General features: G+C 39.2%; 1 protein-coding gene and 1 pseudogene across 1 annotated transcript; both read right to left on the bottom strand.

Moving 5' to 3' along the window:
• Positions 1-2341: 2341 nt before the first annotated feature.
• Positions 2342-14012, bottom strand: LOC115817177 (GTPase IMAP family member 8-like). Its single transcript, XM_030780442.1, has 4 exons — positions 13997-14012; positions 13839-13889; positions 12362-13195; positions 2342-3123 (listed from the first exon to the last, which is right to left on the bottom strand). The coding sequence occupies exons 1-4, from the start codon at positions 14010-14012 to the stop codon at positions 2342-2344; spliced, it is 1683 nt and encodes a 560-aa protein (XP_030636302.1).
• Positions 14013-16494: 2482 nt separating this feature from the next.
• Positions 16495-19588, bottom strand: LOC115817176 (GTPase IMAP family member 9-like; annotated as a pseudogene).
• Between the last annotated feature and the right edge of the window lie 412 nt (positions 19589-20000).

Below are 20000 nucleotides of genomic sequence, written 5' to 3'. Positions count from 1 at the left end.
CCCTTCATATTGCGTCCCTGGAATACTTTGACAAACACAGATACAAGACAAGCTTTTTTTTTTAAGGAAAGGGAGGGTTAGGCAGTGGGGGACAGGTGGGTTCTGAAGAGGTGGGTTTTCAGTTTTCTGCGGAAGATGGTAAGAGATTCCGCAGTCTTGACTGCATGGGGGAGGTCGTTCCACCACCTTGGGGCAATGGTGGAGAAGAGGCGTGGTCGGGAGGAGCGGCTGCCGGGTTCCCGAAGTGAGGGGACCGTCAGCTGACCAGAGGTCGTAGAGCAGAAGGTCCTAGTAGGGGTATACGGAGTTATTAGGGACTGACGGTATGATGGGGCGGAGCCTCTTGTTGCCTGGTAGGCCAGTACCAGAGTCTTGAGCTGGATGCGGGCAGCTACCAGAAGCCAGTGGAGCGCAGTAAGCAGTGGAGTGACATCAGAGTGCTAAGGGAGTTTGAATAACAGGTGTGCAGCGGCGTTCTGCACGAGCTGTCACACCCTGAACCCCCCCGCCCACCCCCTCTGGTCGTTCTGTGCTAGTTTTATTTGTGCACTTCCTGGTTTCCCTCAGTTAACCATGATAAAGAAATGCACCCGTTTTTGGTTAATCTAGTCTAGTCATTCTGCTTTGTATAAATAGCTTTAGTTTTCCATGACCCCCTTTGCTGCATGGAATTGTAGTATGCGTGTCTCATGTATACAAGTCTGAAATCTAAAGTCTGATGTCTGAAAGTTCCAAGAAATATTTTTTTCATCTTGTTTTGTTCTAATAAATTCTAATCTGCACGTGTCCAGAATCAACTTCCGTCTATGTGGCAAACTTTTTTATAATTATACTGAAAGAAAATCTAAAACATGAATAATGTTCTTGAAAAGAAAACAAACATATAAGTATTGATATAAATTGAACATAAAAAATGTTCAAACATGATCCAGTGTGAATAAGGCTGTGTATTGTTCAAAATGCTATAAGAGTGTTGAGAACTGTGATTGGTTGGTGTTTAATAACAATCATGTGTTACGACCCCGTCTAAGGTGGGGGTGAACATAAATGCGTGGGAGAAACCTCCTTCTCCTGCCACCCGAGTGACCCCGAAACACCAAGGCTCAGCAGCGATATAATACTAGTCAGCTTTTTATTATTCTATATATAACTATTTACAAAAACACAAAAGACTCTGGGGGTGAGCCAGGCCAAAACAATAAACAAAACACATCTAACTAAAGGGAAAAGGGAATAACTTATCCAAAAGAGTACCAAAATAAAGACAAATCAACTTCCCTCCCTTACTAACATAAACAGGAGAAAATACATTCAAACTGAAACGGCACCCACCCCCTATGAGTGCTGACTACAAAAAGAACACAAAAGAAACCAACACGATAACCCACTATTAACACCGATTTACAAATGACATTCGATGTGGACTCATGAGTCCACATCATTACCAAAAAGCTTTCACACCGAAACTATAGACGCGGCAGCAGGAGTTTAGCAGGAGGTTCCGCCAGATGTGTCCTGCGCAGCCGTCGTCTTTTAAAATTCCCTCGGATGTTCCCCAACCAATCGTTACCCGCCAGCAAATCTGAAAAGAGAAATGGGGTGGGGAGCGAGAGGGAGAGATATCGACATAGAGAACACCCAAGCAGTAACAAAAATACGTCCAAGGACGTAACACATGAGTATCAACTTCATTATAACTGACATAATGAATTGCATAAAGATTAGGGCTGTATTACTGTGGTGTGGTATGGGTGAGAAAACCCCTCCCTCAGTCCACACATGCAGGACTCAGAGTGTTTTTATTCACAGTGTTGAAGACAGAGGAGTGATCTGCCCAGGGGTTTTTAAAAAGACTTCTTAAGGAGAAGGTCATGGAGTGAAGGGTGGACAGGATGAGATCATGACTGGGAGGAGTGATCCCTTTGGAGTTGTAGTTGAAGTGAACTTAAGGCCTCTCTGTCAGAGCTGTAAAATCAGAGAGTCCCAGAAAGAAACAAATTGATCTGCAGACACCTTGGGAGTCAGTTTCCTCTCTCTCTAGCTTGTCTTTTCTGTGGGGCATCTGATGGGAGTTGAGTGAGTGCAGCTATGCCTCCTGTTCTTCATGAGCTTCTGAAGTGTTGTATGTGGACTGTCTACAAGCAGTGATGAAACCCATCTGTTTGTTGGGTCCTTATATTCCTCAAAGTACAGAGCATAGACAAAACTGATAAACAAATTATGAAAGGTCAAGATGAAATGATGAAAAGATAGCAAGATAAAAAAAAGTATATATCCTGGGAGCAGGGAATTTAATTTGATTTCTTATCAAGTAAGGTCTGGTTCACATCTCCACCTTGTCTCATGTTATTAGCATTTTGATTTCCTTTCTGCTTAGATTGCAACACCCAAAGCGATTGTGTCCATCTTTTCTTTTTTTTCGTTGTCTGACCTCTTTCTTCTCTCTCTTTCTCTCTTCTTTCTCTCTTCTTCTCTCTTCCTCCTCTTTTCTCTTCTCTTCTTCAATCCTTCTCTGAACCTCTTCATATACATCACTAGTGTAGCAATCTCCTACATTCATATGCACCATGAAACGAATTTTATGTACCAGATGTGATACCTGACTACGATCTGTTGTATTTTCATTATTGAATGAATGAGATCTGTTCCCACAGCTGTTTATGACCTTCTGCAGTTCAGGACTACTTGCAATGCAATCCTTAACTGTATTTTTTGGCAATGAATCAGTGTGAGTGAATAAAATGATTGTGTAACGTGAGGCATCTTCACCAAAGTTCTTCTGTATCCACTCCATGACACTTCTCTCCTCCTCTGTGAATCTCACCCCCAGTCTGATCACCAGGAGAAACACATGAGGTCCAGGAACTGACATCTCAATACATTTCTCTATTTCAGTTTTCAGTTGATCTTCAGTCAGTGAAGTATCAAACAGCCCCGGGGTGTCAATCACTGAGACTTTAATCCCATCCACTTCTCTACAATGTTTCTCACAGGTTTTGGTCTGGGATGCACATAAGGGACTTGTTTTAAACAGTTCTTCTCCCAGGATGGTGTTTCCTGTTGCACTCTTCCCTGATCCATTTTTCCCAAGCAGCACAATCCTTATCTCAGAATTCTCAGACTCTGGAAAAATTAACAATGTTTTTTGATGTATATGAAAGTTATTTTCTACAGGGTTATAATTATATATATATATATATATATATATATATATATATATATATATATATATATTATCAGTCATGAGTTTTATGATTTTTATTTCATTCAGAAATGAGTATGATATGATAATAAATCTGAATAATTACTATGTGCAATTGTAGATTTTTGATAGTTCTTTTTATTAGAACTATCTGTTTAACTTTTGAAAAAGGAATTTTTTTTGTACAGTGTTTCTACCAATAATAGGGAGCATTACAGTACTATATGAATAACATTTGAGTCACAGATGTGGGCAAATGAAATTAAAATACATTTAAAGAGCAAATTAAAAACTAAACTAAACTTAACTAAAATAAAATAAAACAGACCAAAACTGTGTACAGTTGTGTTGTACCATTTGGTTCAGTATGCAAATCAGACAGATCTATAAATGTGTGTTTTATATATTGCCAATCTTGTCCCTCTTTCTCTCCTCAGATCATTCATTAACATAATTAAGCCCAGTTTTGGTGTACTGCCTGTGATTCCCATGAGGGGGCGCAAAATCCCCCTGTTAATCATCACAGTGTCTCCTGCATATCATACATCATACCTTTTCATTTAGTATGCTGGGGGATATTTCAGAAAGCAGGTTTTGTGAAAACTCAGTTACTTAACTCAGAGTAAGTAGTAAACCTCCTAATAGAGGAGCCCTCTGGCTTCATTCTCCTAGCAAAACAACACTGTAGGGCTCTCCAATTAGGAGGTTTACTACTTGCTCTGAGTTAACCTACTCTGAGTTTTCACTAAACCTGCTTTCTGAAATACCTACCTGGACACATATATTCAAATACTTCCTGTTTAACACGTTGTGTCTTGGTTTCTTTGTATGGTATTGGAAATATTGAGCAATATAAGGAAAAAAAATACAATTCTTTCTTAGGGGTGATATTAACTTATTTGAAACTGTAATTTCTTGCCAAGACTTTGTTTGAATATGTTGTATAGACCAACAATGGAATCCAGTCTTTTATGAAAACATAAGCTGCCAGATTTCTGTACAATATGTGGCGTGAACTAAGACTATTTCCAGGTTATTTACCTGTTTTTCATTTGTTTGATAATGTTTGATTTTCTTTCTTCAAAATGAAATAATTACAATATTTTACGATGATATTGTAAATATAGGTGGCTAGAAAGTCCTGAGATCACAGTCAGTGCTATAAAATCTGTTTTTTTTTTCATTTGCATCTGCATGCATCTGACCTGCCAATGCAACAGCTCCTGACTGATCTACAGGTCGCTTTCTCTCTCATTACTGAAGCCCTGAACAAAGCAGCAGGGAAAATAAGTTCAAATCACCAGCCAATCAAATGTTTCATCCTTCCAGTGACCTTGATGACTGGTGATAACACATTTATTTTTTCACAAAGCACATACACACAAAGACCACTACAATGAAACACATCAAATAATTTCCCCCCCGTAGGATTGCTTAGATACCCACTGTTTTCAATTGAACATATTAGAAATAAATGAATACAAGCAGACATTTTTACATCTGTGTAGTTATAGTTTTCTGTGCTGCATCTGACTGCACCAACAAATACTCACTTCTGCCCATTGCTCTTCAGTTGTTCCCCGGTTTGGGACCGCTCAGCTTCAGTGTTTTACCTTTACGTCCAGATGACATATACTCAGTACCTTTATGTGTAGATGACATATACTCAACGTCTTTTTTAAAACAAGGTCAGACTTCTATACATCCAAAATTCCTGTGCTGTGATTGGTCCTTTTCACTTGCAAAGGCTCAAAATATGCTCACGTGATTTCATGAGTAGTAAAATCAGTGAACTGAAACTTCAACTGAAGTTGATAAGTCAAGATCAGCAACATACCATTTAGGACTAAAAAACAGACCTGAAAAACTTGTTGATCAGAGATGATTGCGAAGTCAAAACGCTCGCAGTGTGACTGTTATAGGGTGAAAGGTTTTGGGTGGAAATTTTTGGGTGGAGGTCAATGTCAAGCCATGTCGTTAAAAACTCTGGACGGTCGTCAGTGCCAATGGAGCAAATTGTCTGGGCAGAGGGGAAATGTTACGAGAGAGTCCAGGGTCAAGTTCTCTTTAGGGCTGAGAAACACTCCATCTGTATGTCTTCTCTCAGACCTTGTCAGTAGATGGTGCAGATCACAATCTTGTTCCAGCCACTGGCTGTTGCCGTGGTTTGGGAAGGCAGCATGTAATCTACTGCAGAATGCCCTAGATCAGCTTTTCACCCTGTGTGTGTGTGTGTGTGTGTGTGTGTGTGTGTGTGTGTGTGTGTGTGTGTGTGTGAAAGAGAGAGAGAGAGAGAGAGAGAGAGAGAGTGAGTATGTTTAAATGTGAATACAGACTACCAGCAGAACAAATGGACCAAACTTCCTGATTTCTAAAACTCCAGTTAATTTCCAGATCATCTTGTCGGTCTGCATAGTTTCAACATGTGTCGATGAACTCCGCGATGTACCAGACCAACATCCTCCATACTGAAACAGATGCCGTATGAGAGACGGGCATTTACGATGTTTTATTCCTGCAGAAAGGCAGAATTTCTCCTTATGGACTTAGTAATGGGACAGCAGTCCACACCAGCTCTGAATAACCATGTGTATTTTTACCAAGAAAGTATGTACATATATTTGTTAAATTAATCAACACACTGATACTGACATGCAAATACACACACATACGTGGGCCAATGAATATTTTACTGATTCAGAGGTTAAGCGTTGTACAAACTCTCCCATGCCCCCCATTTCTCTTTCTCAGGACAAATGCACACCTAAGCAAAAACCACTCACCTTAACACTTAACAGACACTCGAAGTTTAAGCACGGCAACATTGGTACCATCTGGTCACCTGTTGATAACGATCAATCCCAATGAAGACCAGATAGCATCGCAGGCTAGTTTCCAGTGAGAATGGAATTCAAAACATTCCCTCACTCACTCACCAATTATATGGAACAAAAGAAAATGAAACTCACCTGCACAGCACAACAGAACACAGGTGGTCCCCGACTTACGCTGGTGCGACTTACGATGTTTTGACTTTACTGTTTAGCTGGTTGATGAGTTGCACTAATAAAAACGTCTCAAGTACGGGATAATACAGAAGTTTACATTTTGATTTTGATTCCGTTTTCTCGTGATAACATGTCATTTTTCTTTATTTTCTCGAGATCTTGATATATTTTTGTCATTATCGCGAAATAATGAAACTTTGTTTTCCCGTGATAATGATTACTTCGTTATCATGGGAACAGGGTTGTTTATTTGATAAATTAATTATGTTGTTATCTCGAGAAAGCAAAGTTTCATCGTTTTGTGGTGATGACAGAAACAAGTCAAAATCTCGAGAAAAGAAAGAGAAATAACATGTTATCACGAAAACAGAATCTAAATTAACTGTAAATTCATGGAATCTTAGGGCCTCCGTAGAATAACGCCATCCGTGTTTATTCATCAAGTAGTAACTTGAACACCAGTCAGCCACGCGATCACGAGGGTAAACAACTGATACTCTACAGTGTACTGTGTTACCAGCGTTTCTGAGCATGTTTAAGGTAAGCTAGGCTAAGCTATATAATGTAGTTAGATGTTTCGAGTTACAATGTTTTCGACATACGATGGGTTTATCGGAACATAACCCCATTGTAAGTTGGGGAGTGCCTGTAATCATGCATATATAACCTGTGTTCAGTGATATAGTGCTTTGAAATAACCACAGTTGACCAGCAGCTAATTCTCAAGCTGTCTCTGAAACCACATTGTTCATAATATTAGAGCCACCATATTTGTTCAGAGGCATAAAACGCTGTGGCCATGAGTAGCCTAATATAACTTTACTACTCTTTACCTGGAAAAACTTATGTGAAATGATTTAAATTTAGCTCAGAATAACACTTTCCAAATTCCAAGCAGTGCCTCCCCTCTTTAGGCAGAGACACGCCCAAAAGGATGGAGGCATCTCCCATTTCCAAATCAGGCAAAATGCTAGAGCCCCCTGCTATCCTGCCTCACAGTCAAGTCGAGTAAAGTAACCTTGAGCACCAGTTCTGTCAACCGTCATGTAGTCCATCTGTTCCGTCCTGCTCTTCTCTTGGAAGAATAGGCCCAGTCTTGCCACTATGGAAGATCCGTGACGCCAATTGACTCTCCCGACACCGACACAAAGTCTCACTCACAGTCTCCTACAGTCAACCTTCAGTGGCCCTGGTCTCTCATACCTGAACATGGCTGGGCTTGCTCTTCCCCCTTTTCTCTCCTTCCCTCCCTGCCCTTTTGTGTGTATGTAACTCCACTAGAACATCACTCAGATGGTTTCCCTTAGTGGAGTGTGGTGGGTTCAGTGTTGAGAGCGCCGCGCTATACAGATTTTCAAAAAAACTATATTTTCAATGGGTTCAGGTTCTCAAATAAGGTCATGGTTACAGCTAAGTGATATTAGTATTAAGTCTAATATTCACAGTGAACCATTAACCAGAATTTCACTATACCATTGGCACAGCATATATCTCAAATAAGGTAATAGCACACATAAACTTTTGACAGGGCAGAGTGGTACAAATGTCCAACAAACACAAGAGGCATACAGACTGAAAAACTGAGGCCAAAACTGTAGGTGAAATTAAAAGTGCAAAGCACAGTTACTTAACGCCGGTGCAAGAAAAAATGGTTTAACATTACAAAAACACAAAACAGAAAGCCTATACCACCCCCTGGGGTTCAGCAGAGGAGGCAGCAACCAAACTCCTACCAGGTATACTGAGAACAGACTAGTATAAAAGGTCATACACAGTACATGTGATTTTACATGGTATAATGTAAATTATACAGCAGATAATAACAAGGGATTTTTTGGAAAAGTATTATAAATTCTGGAAATATTGGTGAAGCTATGGAGTCCATAACATAGACAGACTGTATACTAGAGTAAAAGCCTACCTTATCATTTGTTTATGTTGCTTTTATGTTAAGGTATACAGTGTTACTTTTCCATTATCTATTATTTTATTTGTTTACACTTATAATGCTCACAGCTGCGGTAAAATATCATTTGGTTTAATGCCTCTGAAATATTTCATTGTAAAATGAGAAATTATGCCATTGATTAATATCAGCCAGTCAGAGTGGAAGGTCAGAGGAGAGCTCAGTGGGGAGGTCAGTGGGTGGTCAGAGTGGAGGGAGTGACAGGAGGAGCGGAGAGAAAATGAAAACGAGGAGCAGTGAAAAACGGACTTTTATGAGTATTTCATCGTTTGCAGTTAACTGAGTAGATCAACAAACAAGTACAGTTAGTTAGCAGTTTAGCCAAGCCTTCATAGGGTGAACTTAGCATAACGAAACCACGAAGCCTGGCAAACGAACTGTAACAAACTCGGGGAGAGACTCCGTGGCAGAGATTCAGTTATTGACACGCTGAGGGACTGTGACAGTTTTGCGTGTTCCGGACAGCCAGCAGCTGACTGTGCACGGTGTGTGTTTGGGGAAGGGACAGAATGGAAAGAATCTCAGAGCTTTGCAAGTATCTACAGGACGGAGGTAACTGCTCCCCGTCCCTCCGTCCCCCCCGTTTCGTTAGAGCGAAAAGCGCGTTTTCCCACCAAGCGCGCCATAGGATTAGAGTTAAGCGAAATTGCTCGGGGGTGTTGCACTGAGGGAGTAGACTGGTTTGTTTTGTTCTGTTTTGTATTGCTTTTCCCTATTCTCATCACCACTGCTGAAGCAAATTTGGGTTGGAATTTATTCAGTAAGGTTGATTTCATTTGATTGGTGTATTTTGTTTACTTTATGGGGTCTGGTAAAGGAGATAAAAACTAATATTGGTCATTTCTTGGAATTCGAGTTAGAGGATTTGTCAAAAGAGGTTTGGCGCGCTACATATGCTTTAATATCACATTCCTCCCTGTGAATGATTGTCCTAGTTCTGCCAAAATCCTAGTGTTTTTTTCCCCCTTGGTTTACGTCCTATGTAAAAGCCTGTACATCCTGTGTTTACAGCTGTGAGAGTAAGGAATTGCATGGTGTTACATTATATAACTTCACAGCTATTTGTCATGCAGTGCTCATAGGTCCCTGCAGGCGGCCAATTAAAAGCTACCTGTTTGTTTGGCTTTGCTGACTGAGTCAGGTGTGTCAGTATTCTGTAAGGCTGGAATAAGCTCCAGTGAGTTGGGTCTGAGTTCACCGTATTAACAGAGATCTAACAATTCTTCTTCTTCTTTTATCCTCACCAGTTCCCACTCACTCATAAGTGCATATTTATCACCACGACCAGTGGGTGTCAGTGGGAGTGGGAACTAAGTGGTTCTGAATAAATATCAAGCCCTAAGCCCTAAGTCAAACAGGTTGGTTTCAGTTTTCTGTCAAGAACAAGCTCCCATACATTGTGTCCAATGTTATGAGCAAACAACAGATCACTATTTGGAGGGAAACGCTACTTGAGGTTTGTATTCATATGATGGAAAATCAAATATCTATCCTGTATTTGCGCATATTTTCCGAAATATATAAAATTATCCAGGATTAGATCAAGTTTACTGTTGTTTTAAAATGTCATCAAATGATGATTCTTCCTCAAGGTCTTTACAGTAATGTGAATATCCTCTGTTATCCTCTGTGTGTTCAGGCAATAGATGATATCCCTTATATGTATGTGGCAAATTCTTTTTTGAGTATATCATTCTGACACTAACTCAGAATTTGACATGACAATGATAGCAGGTGGCTACACCCAAAACATTAATGAGACATTAATAAGATACATACTGTACTATAACTATAACTATGGAATATTGAAAATATTTAAGTCACGGGCTGAATTATGAAATGTGAACCCCTTGAGATGAAGAGAGGAGAAGTGGAGGGAAGAAATATTTCAGTGATTGACACTCCTGGATTCAACAACCCATCACTGACTGACAAAACAGCTGAAAACCGAAATGGAGAAAGCCATCAGTCTGTCTGCTCCAGGACCTCACGTGTTTTTACTGGTGATCTGGTTAGAAACATTCACAAATGAGGAACACAAGATTGCGAAGCAGATTAAAGAGCTTTTTGGAGAAGATGCTTTGAAATTGACCATGGTGTTGTTCACTGGAAGAGAAAAAATGTCAAAGAGCCAATGGAAGGATTTTATCCAGAATGCAGAAACTCAAGAGCTTGTACGTGACTGTGGAGATTTCTGGCATGTTATTAACAGCAAAGCAGAAATCAGTCCCACTCAGATCACAGAGCTATTTCAGAAGATAGAGAACATGGTGGAGAGGAACAATGGACAACACCACACTAATGAGAGATTTTAGTTTGTAAGTCTTAATATACAGGCTCAGTTTAATCACAGTGAGTGTGCTGCCACCTCCTGGCAGAAATGAATGCTAGTGAGGACATTTATGTCTCCTCATTTCATCATACCTTCTCTCCTCCTACCTCCTTATCTCCTCAAGTGTTGTGTTGACCTGTTCTAAAGTATCTTGGCCTCTCTCCTCTTTTCTCCTAAATGGTTATTTTAATATTCATATGAGATATGAATATCATAATGCAGCCACTTTTGCAACTGTTGTAACAACTGGGATCCAGGATCCCAGTGGCTCACTGTTTCCAGACTGACAACGCCTTTCTTGAAGTCTCCCTCTCTCCTTTCATCTTTCTTCTCTCCTTCTCTCCAACTCTCTTCTTCTCTCATCCTGTCCTTCTCTCCAACTCATTTCTTTTTTCATTTTCGCTACTTCTCTCCTCCTCATTTCACATAAGGCATAAATCAACTGTGTGAGAGACCCACACCTAAACACACATTTAAATGTTAAATAAACAAATGCAAACGTCACACTACGAAAATCCCAGGATCTCATTTGAAGTCACATTTTTCCTTCTCTGTTCATTCCACACATACTATTAAAACAAAATAACAGGTACAAGATCCCAAACAGAACAGGTCAGTGACACTGGACTTCCACATAGAGTATGTGACCAGACTTGCATATAATGTATGTGACAGGACTTTCATATAGTGTATCTGTAGAGATGACATCAGACTTTCACATAGTGTATCTGTAAAGATGACGCCAGGCTTTCATATAGTATATCTGTAAAGATGACACCAGGCTTTCATATAGTGTATCTGTAAAGATGACACCAGACTTTCATATAGTGTATCTGTAAAGATGACACCAGGCTTTCATATAGCATATCTGTAAAGATGACACCAGGCTTTCATATAGTGTATCTGTAAAGATGACGCCAGACGGTCATATAGTGTATCTGTAGAGATGACACCAGACTTTCATATAGTGTATCTGTAGAGATGACACCAGACTTTCACAGTGTATCTTTAAGGATGCTGTCTCCTCCCCCTATCTGCAGCACCTGACTTCTGTCCTAATTTTAAACAGTATACATAACCCTTCCTTTTTGTGTTCATCCTTTCCAAGGTTCTGCAATTTCTCAGTGCACTGCTGAATATGACCCCTGTGATTTCAAGCCAGTCTCTTGTTCAGGCAACTTGTGTCTTTCATGAGCAGGCCAAAAACACAGAGCATGAAAACAAGGAGTAGGCATGATTTACCAGATTAAAGATAATTCACAGATTTACTCTAGAAAATGTATTTCAACAGAAGTCAGGCTAGATTAACAAAACCTGTTCTAGACCTGCATTGAATATTGAGCTGAACCGAGGAAAACCAAGAAGTGACTATGAGAGCCTAACACAACAGTGACCACCAGATACTGAGAGACTCAGGGAGTATGGCTAACCTTTATTTATGTATTTATTTAACTTGTAGAGAAAAGCAGAATACAAAAAGCAGTGCATTTTTAATGAAACAACACTTTGACTGCTATGAAGTTAAACAGGCTACATATACAAATCAACTGAACTAAATACAAATTAAGCAAGTTTGCCTCATCTTGCATTTGTGCACATATGAACAAGCTTCATTGGCTCCGCCTCTTTCATGTTGATTGCATGAAATCTTCCGTGAATTCTTACTTTCCAAAAGATTTTGATATAGCAAAGAAGAAAACAAAAAATAGTGACAGTAAAACAGAACAAGGTGACACAAAAAGGTTTGCTGAGTGCAATAAGCTACCAACTTTGCTGTTGCACACGTTGACTTAATTACTGATTCTTCTTCTTCTTAAGCTTTCTGTAAAGAAACCTGCCTCCTACACCTATACCAGCTATAAGGCCCACAGTGATGATTATGGGTCCTATAACCACTGCTTCTGCAGCTGCTAGTCCTGCTCCTGCTATAACGGCCACTGTGCTTGCGACTGATGCAGCACCTAATCCAATGTTCTCTCGTTTTTCTTTCTTTTTCTCCTTAGCTCTTTTTTTCATTCTCTCTTTCTCCTCTTTTCTTTTTCTCTCTTCTTCCTCTTTAAGCTTTTTCTGAGCCTCCTTGTACATGTCATTAGTGTAATACTTTCCTCCATTGAACTCAATCATGTTCCCTATTTTTGCAAGTAGCCCTGGGACTTGAGTATAGTTCTCTGTCTCTTTATTGTTGAAAGTGTGATATCTGTCCCCTGACTCGCTCAAGACTTTGCGTAGCACATCATTACTCGCAATGCAGTCCTTAACTGTTTTTCCCTCCAGTGCATCAGCATGAGTGAATAACATGATTGTGTAATGTGAGGCATCTTCACCAAAGTTCTTCTGTATCCACTTCACGGCATTTTTCTCTTCCTCTGTGAATCTCACCCCCAGTCTGATCACCAGGAGGAACACATGAGGTCCAGGAACTGACAGCTTAATACATTTCTCTATTTCAGTTTTTAGTTCTTTTTCACCCATTGAAGTATCCAACAGCCCCGGGGTGTCAATAACTGAGACATTAATCCCTTTCACTTCTCGACAATGTTTCACACAGGTTCTGGTCTCAGATGCAAACAAGGGACTAGTTTGACACAACTTTTCTCCCAGGATGGTGTTTCCTGTTGCACTCTTCCCTGACCCAGTTTTCCCAAGCAGCACAATCCTTATCTCAGACAACTCTCCTGTCTTCAACTCTAGGGAAAAAAAGTGAAAAATGTCAGATATATATATATATATATAAGACTCACATATAAATAGTTCGCATTTCATTTTGGTTTCTGATAAATGCAAGCTAATTATTTTCAAGCCAGTGATATTAAGTAATTTTGGTAAAACATAATATACCTTTTGTAATATCACACTTTAAGTGCTAAATTCATTCATTCATTTATCTGACTTTGACCTGTGTTGCATAGACTTACATTCATAATTTAACAGATTTCTGTAAAAATTTTGGTTGCTGATCAGATAGACCTAGCATGCATGTAGGCTAAACACTAAAAAATAATTTTAATAATCAAGAGGAAAGGTAGCAGTTTGCCGGTGAAACATATTTTTATTCACCTGTTTGAAAAGTGTAAATGATCCCCTATACATTGTGAAAACGCAAAAGTGAAAATGCACCCCTAACACTGAAAGAAATAAATTTCATCGTCATCAGTGTTAACGTGTCTACATGGGGCAGGCATGTCTGTGTGAGAGAGAGAGTAAAAGATATCTTCATATATATATATACATCCACACACACACACACACACACACACACACACACATATATAATTGAGTATAACAGAGTTAAATTTGACCAGAAAGCTCACTGAGACACAAAGTACTCACCAATAGTAGAATTCACATGTTCCTTGTCTTCAGTATCTTTGCCTCTAGGAGCTGTAGATAACTGACTGTATTAATAACAAAACAACACATGCAGGCATTTTTGGGTCTGTAATTACATTTATATGTACTGTTTCTCACTGTCCCAACAACACACTTACATTCATATGCAGCCATTGCTCCTTAGTTGTTTCCTGGTGTGGGACGACTCAGCTTCAGTGTGTAACCTTTATGTCCAGATGACATACACTCACTGCCTTTACTGTAAAGAACTCGGGTTTTTATACAGTCAGATGTTCTAAAGTCTTCAGTGTGTTACCTTTATGTCCAGATGATATACACTCACTGCCTTTAGTCTAATGAGCTGAGACTTTCATAGGTGGGATGTTCTAAAGTCCCGTGCTGTGATTGGTCCTTTTCATTTGCATTGTCCAGAATGGTTTTTTTTTTTTTTACTTCTATTGATTGATTGATTCATTCATTTATTCATTTATTTTGATCCATCAAAGAGAGAGATGATGCCGAGAGATAAAGGGAAAATAACAAAGGTAGGCTGTACCAACTTTGCTGCCGTTGAAATTGCCTAATGTGTCATGAATGTGGCTAGTGACTAGATGCATGTACAGTGAATCAGAAGGTAAACCAGGGCACAGACACAGGAAACTGGACTCACAGGCAAGTGTAGGAAGAGAAACTCAAAGCAGTAATTAGAGACATTACACTAAAAACACCAAGGAATACAACACTTCTTCTTTTTTTATTATTATTATTGAAATTGCCACCTTGGAATTCTATAAAAATATATTAAATATATATTAATACCAAGCAAATTAATTATCAACTATTTAGTTTACTGACATCTATCTCATCGATATAGATAAGATATAGTATAAGACATGTTTTTCAACACTAATTAATTAATTACGCATTGATACATCTTTTTAAACTTTGAGGACGTGCGCAAAACATTAATGTGTCTTGCTAAGATGTACGACAGAAAATACATAAATACAATCTGGTAATCCTAATTTTAAAGGGATCCCTATACGCCCACCATAAAATCCAGTGAGCCTGTAAACTTACCCTTTACTACAACTACTTAAGTTTAGTAAATATAACCTTTCAACAAGGTGTTTTACTTTTGCCACTGTAATCCTGATGAGTGGATTCAATTGAACATCAAACAATACTGCGTGTCTCTGGGAACAGAAAACCAAGAGCAAGAGCACAAAGTCAAGACAAAAAAAAAAAAAAGAAAAGCTGTTCAAAGCAACATCCGGAAGAAACTTCCTGAGAGGAACAAAAACATGAAAGTGGGGACCTGTTGCTATTCAAACAGAAAGCCTACTTTCTATATTATTGAATCAATTAATTAATGAATAAGTTAATATTTCATAATGTTTTCAGTTCCCTGCACCTGGTCAGGTGGCTTCATCAGTTCATGCAACTTGTGATTTAAGTGAGACACCATTCACTGTCCATAAGAAATGAAAAAAGGTAACAATGGTTTCACGTTAATTCTACCTAATAGAGATGCAGCAGTTAATACTCCTCCAGACTTATTTCTATAAAACTTCAACATTCTGTTGAGTGTATTTCAAATTGCCTTCGAATTTTCAATGTTTATTTCTTCAGTGCATATGAACATTGGTTTCTTAATTATGAAACTTGAGAAGAACTCTCCAATGTGTGGAAGTTACTGCACTGACATCTCTCCTGTCAAGGGTAAAGCGACCTGTAGTGAGGACCTAGTTCCATAGGCTTATTAAGGTTAATGTCGTTAAGTCTGGTTTCACATTACAAACATTCAGTGACAATTGGCTCAAGAGTGTAAGCAGTTTACAGGAGGTCGGTCAAAACTTAGATGTTCCACGTTTTGTTCTTTAAACTAATGCCAGAATTGCTTTTCAGTGTCAGTAAGTTAAGATTTTGGAACTTGATTTAGGAGATGTGTCACCTTTATTAATTTTTTTTGCTTCCCAGTCCTTCCAATAAAAGTATACATGCACACACACACACACACACACAAACACACACACGATGATTCTCACTCACCCACTATCTAAGCTTATCCCAGGATTCATTTGCCGAAACGCTTGGAAACCCACTGGACAGGTCGCCAGTCCATCGCAGGGCAGACACACAGACAAACACATTCATGCACTCATTCACACTTAAAAATTTTTACTCAGTGCAGATTAACAATAAGAGGGTAAACTCATTACAACAGTGTAAGGGATGTTTATTAAGGAAACTTTTTTATGTTAAAACTGAGCTGAGAGGAGCTTCAACATTATATTTATCACATAGCTTAAAACTTACCATGTCTCCTCACATGGTAAAAGGAGTGTCTGAAACAGAAACTGTAGAGTATATCAGCAAATACCCCTAACGAAATGTCAGTGCTCTCTTTACCATATTCAAACTATGTAGTGTTTCACTCTTATCAGTTTCAGTTGCATAAACCTGGGAGAACATGCAAACTCCACACAGAAGGGACCCTGGCCACCTGCCTGGGAATCAAATCCAAGAGGACCCACTGTGCCACTGTGCCGCCCTCAATAATTCCCCACTGTATCAGTGCATTAGGGCTGTATTATTGTGGTGTGGATGAGAAAACTCCCTCAGTCCACACATACAGGACTCAGAATGTGTTTATTCACAGTGTTGAAGACAGAGAAGTGATCTGTCCTGGGGTTTTAAAAAGACTTCTTGAGAGTGAAGGGTGGACAGGATGAGAAAAGCGATCCATTTGCGTGTCTAGTTGAAGCTGCTTAGGGTCTCTCTGTCAGAGATGGAGAATGAGAGTCCAAAAAAAAAACAAGTTGATTTGTGGATGCGTTGGGAGTCAACTTCCTTTGTCTCTCACATGTCCTTCCTGTGGGGCGGCTGATGTGAGTGCAGCTATGTCTCCTGTTCTGCATAATCTTCTGAGATGTTGTTTGTTGACTGTCTACAAACAGTGCTGAAATCCATGTGTTAGTGTGTACTTAAATTCCTAAAAGTGCAGAGCATAGACAAAACTGATAAACGAATTATGAAAGGTAAAGATCTAAATGATACAAAAATTAGTAGGTGTTCAATTTCAGTGGGATTCTGCTATTAGGAGAGAATTTAATCTGATTTCTTATCAGTTATGGCCTGGTTCTCATCTCCTCCTTCTTTCATATTATATGCATTCTGATTTGCTTTCATGTTGGATTTCCTTTTAAATTTATTGTAAAAAAGTTTGTCCAGCGACACTGAACCAACTACAGCACTCACACTAAGAACTACAGTCCCCACAATCAGTACACCTGGAGTTAATATCAGACCAACTCCTGTTGCTGCTGCTATACCACCTGCTGCTGATGTAACACTCAATCCAATAGTCTGATCTTTTTTGTCTGTTCTCTTCTCCTTGGTCTAAAGGTTAGAGAACTGGGCTTGTGACTGAAGGGTTGCTGTCGATTCCCAGGCCCAACATCCATGGCTGTGTGCCCGTCTGTTGTGTGTTCACTACTGGTGTGTTGGATGGGTTAAATGTAGAGGACAAATTCACTGTTCACACTGTGTGTGTGCAATCACTTAAACTTCTCTCTCCCTCCTCTCTTCTCTTCTTCAATCCTTCTCTGAACCTCTTTGTATACATCACTAGTGTAGCAATCTCCTCCATTCATTTCCACCATGGAATGAATTTTATTTACCAGCTCTGACTATGACCTGTTGTATTTTCATTATTGAATGAATGAGATCTGTTCCCACAGCTGTTTATGACCATCTGCACTTCAGGACTACTTGCAATGCAGTCCTCAACTGTATTATTCCACAATGCATCAGCGTGAGTGAATAATATGATTGTGTAACGTGAGGCATCTTCACCAAAGTTCCTCTGTATCCACTCCATGACACTTCTCTCCTCCTCTGTGAATCTCACCCCCAGTCTGATCACCAGGAGAAACACATGAGGTCCAGGAACTGACATCTCAATACATTTCTCTATTTCAGTTTTCAGTTGATCTTCAGTCAGTGAAGTATCCGACAGCCCTGGGGTGCCAGTAACTGAGACATTAATCCCTTTCACTTCTCTACAATGTTTCACACAAGTTCTGGTCTCATATGCAAACGAGGGACTAGCTTGACACAACTTTTGTCCCAGGATGGTGTTACCTGTTGCACTCTTCCCTTTCCCCAGCAGCACAATCCTTATCTCAGAATTCTCAGACTATGGAAAAATAAACGTTTTTTAATGTGTATCAATGTTGTTTTCCACAGGGTTACAATTTTTTCACTACCTGCCACTTACCTGACAAACTTGGGAGGGTCAATGTTAATTTTGTCGGCGAAAACTTTAACAATAAATGTTTGTCAACGGCTTTTTCCACGATGAAAACTAGACGATAACTAAATAAAAATGCACATGAGACAATAAAAACTGTGACAAAATACATTACCATTTTCGTTGATGAATACCAACGAGACGATCATGTCAGACACAGACGAATGGACAAGCAATTTCTCTCTTTTGCACTGCCATTATCCCCCTCCTCTGGAAATCGAACATTAAACAACTGAACTAACATTAATTTGGCAACTTAAAACCTGGCTACCCTTGGAAGAAGTAAAAGAACGGATTCGTGGACACATTTTAGCTGTAATACAACTGAAAATAAAATGCACTGCAAACAATGTGGGTGCAAAATCGCTGGGGAAAATACAGTCAGCCCTCCGTGTCCGCGGATCCAATCAACTCTGGATCGAAAATATTCAGATAGGAAAAAAAAAAATCCAGAAAGCAAAAATTTAATTTACCAAGCACCAAGCACTACGCTGAATCCACGCTGAGTCCTACTATGTATTTCTCTTTCATGTCATTAAACGACAGCAATCTATAAGTGTTGAAAGAAAGAAAATGCTATATTGTTGCTGACATACTTTGTAGTTAGGCATACGATGGTTGCGTCTATAGCTTACTGAGCATGAAGGCGACAGACTTTTTTTCTTGACATTATCTCTTAAACAATGCAGTATAACAACTCTTTATATAGCATTCACATTGTATCAGATATTATAAGTAGTCTAGAGATGACTTAAAGTATACAGGAGGATGTCCATGGGTTATAAGCAAATACTACATTTTATAAAAGGGACTTGAGCATCCGCAGATTTTGGTATCCAGGGGGGTCCTGGAAGCAATCCCCCACAGATACTGAGGGACGACTGTACCACAACCCTCATTTGACTAAAATTGACTAAAATATGACAAAAACGAATATGTATTTTAGTCAAAAGACTAAAACTAAGACTAAATCAAAATCACCTGCCAAAAATAACACTGGGAGGGAGCCCACCTATCCCCCAATGCCTAACCTCATGAAACATTAATAAAAAACAAAAAAACAAAAAACAAAAACAAAAAAAACAAACAAACAAAAAAAAACCCTCGTCTTGTCTCTATGTTTGTCAAAGAATTCCAGGAGTGCAACACAAAGGGGTAAATTGACGCTCAGTCTTATTGCAATGTCTGCTTATGAGGTATTAGGAATCCGACCGATGCACTGATTGTAAGTCGCGTTGGCTAAAAGCGTCTGCCAAATGCTAAATTGTACATTGTAAATTGAGATTATTCATAATCAGGGCTGGCCCAAGCCCGTATGGGTCCCTAAGCAGAATTTGATTTGGGGGCCCTCCCACCACTTTGGCGCCACCAGTACTATTGACTCTCGGCAACACTTGATCATTCGCACACCTACTGTGCGGTTTTGGGCCTTCATTGTGGTTTTATGCCTTCATCTGACTTTAGTCTTGACAACTAAGCAAAAATATGAGATGCTAACTTAAATGTTTATCATATCGCAGTTCAAATCACAACCTGTCTAAATGTTCCTGATATTTTTTAACCAAATCATGCAGCCCTACTTCTTATATAAAAAAATAAATGCAAATGTAAAAAACAGACAATATTAAATAACTTTTTTGCTGCTTTTTCCATCGACACAGAGGTGAGGACTGTAAGATAACATTAGTCTGACTGTCTGTGCTTGCATCAAAATGCGACTCCAACATATGAAATAAACTTTTTTTGATCAATTACATTATTTATTACATGCATAGTGCTTAGTGGAACACTGAACATTTCATTACACAAAAGCTGAATCATCAGAGTCAACCTAAAAGAGTTTATCT

The sequence above is a fragment of the Chanos chanos genome, chromosome 7 (genome assembly GCF_902362185.1).
Source record: "Chanos chanos chromosome 7, fChaCha1.1, whole genome shotgun sequence".
Lineage (NCBI taxonomy): Eukaryota > Metazoa > Chordata > Actinopteri > Gonorynchiformes > Chanidae > Chanos > Chanos chanos.
This window is presented reverse-complemented; position numbering and strand designations above follow the sequence as displayed.

What these genes read in the sequence shown, in the direction of transcription:
- LOC115817177 (XM_030780442.1), bottom strand. An exon ending in ACATGTGAATTCTACTATTG is followed by an intron (nt 13,196 to 13,838) that starts GTGAGTACTTTG and finishes TTTTTTCCCTAG; the next exon opens with AGTTGAAGACAGGAGAGTTG. An exon ending in CACTGTGGGCCTTATAGCTG is followed by an intron (nt 3,124 to 12,361) that starts GTATAGGTGTAG and finishes TAATTTTTCCAG; the next exon opens with AGTCTGAGAATTCTGAGATA.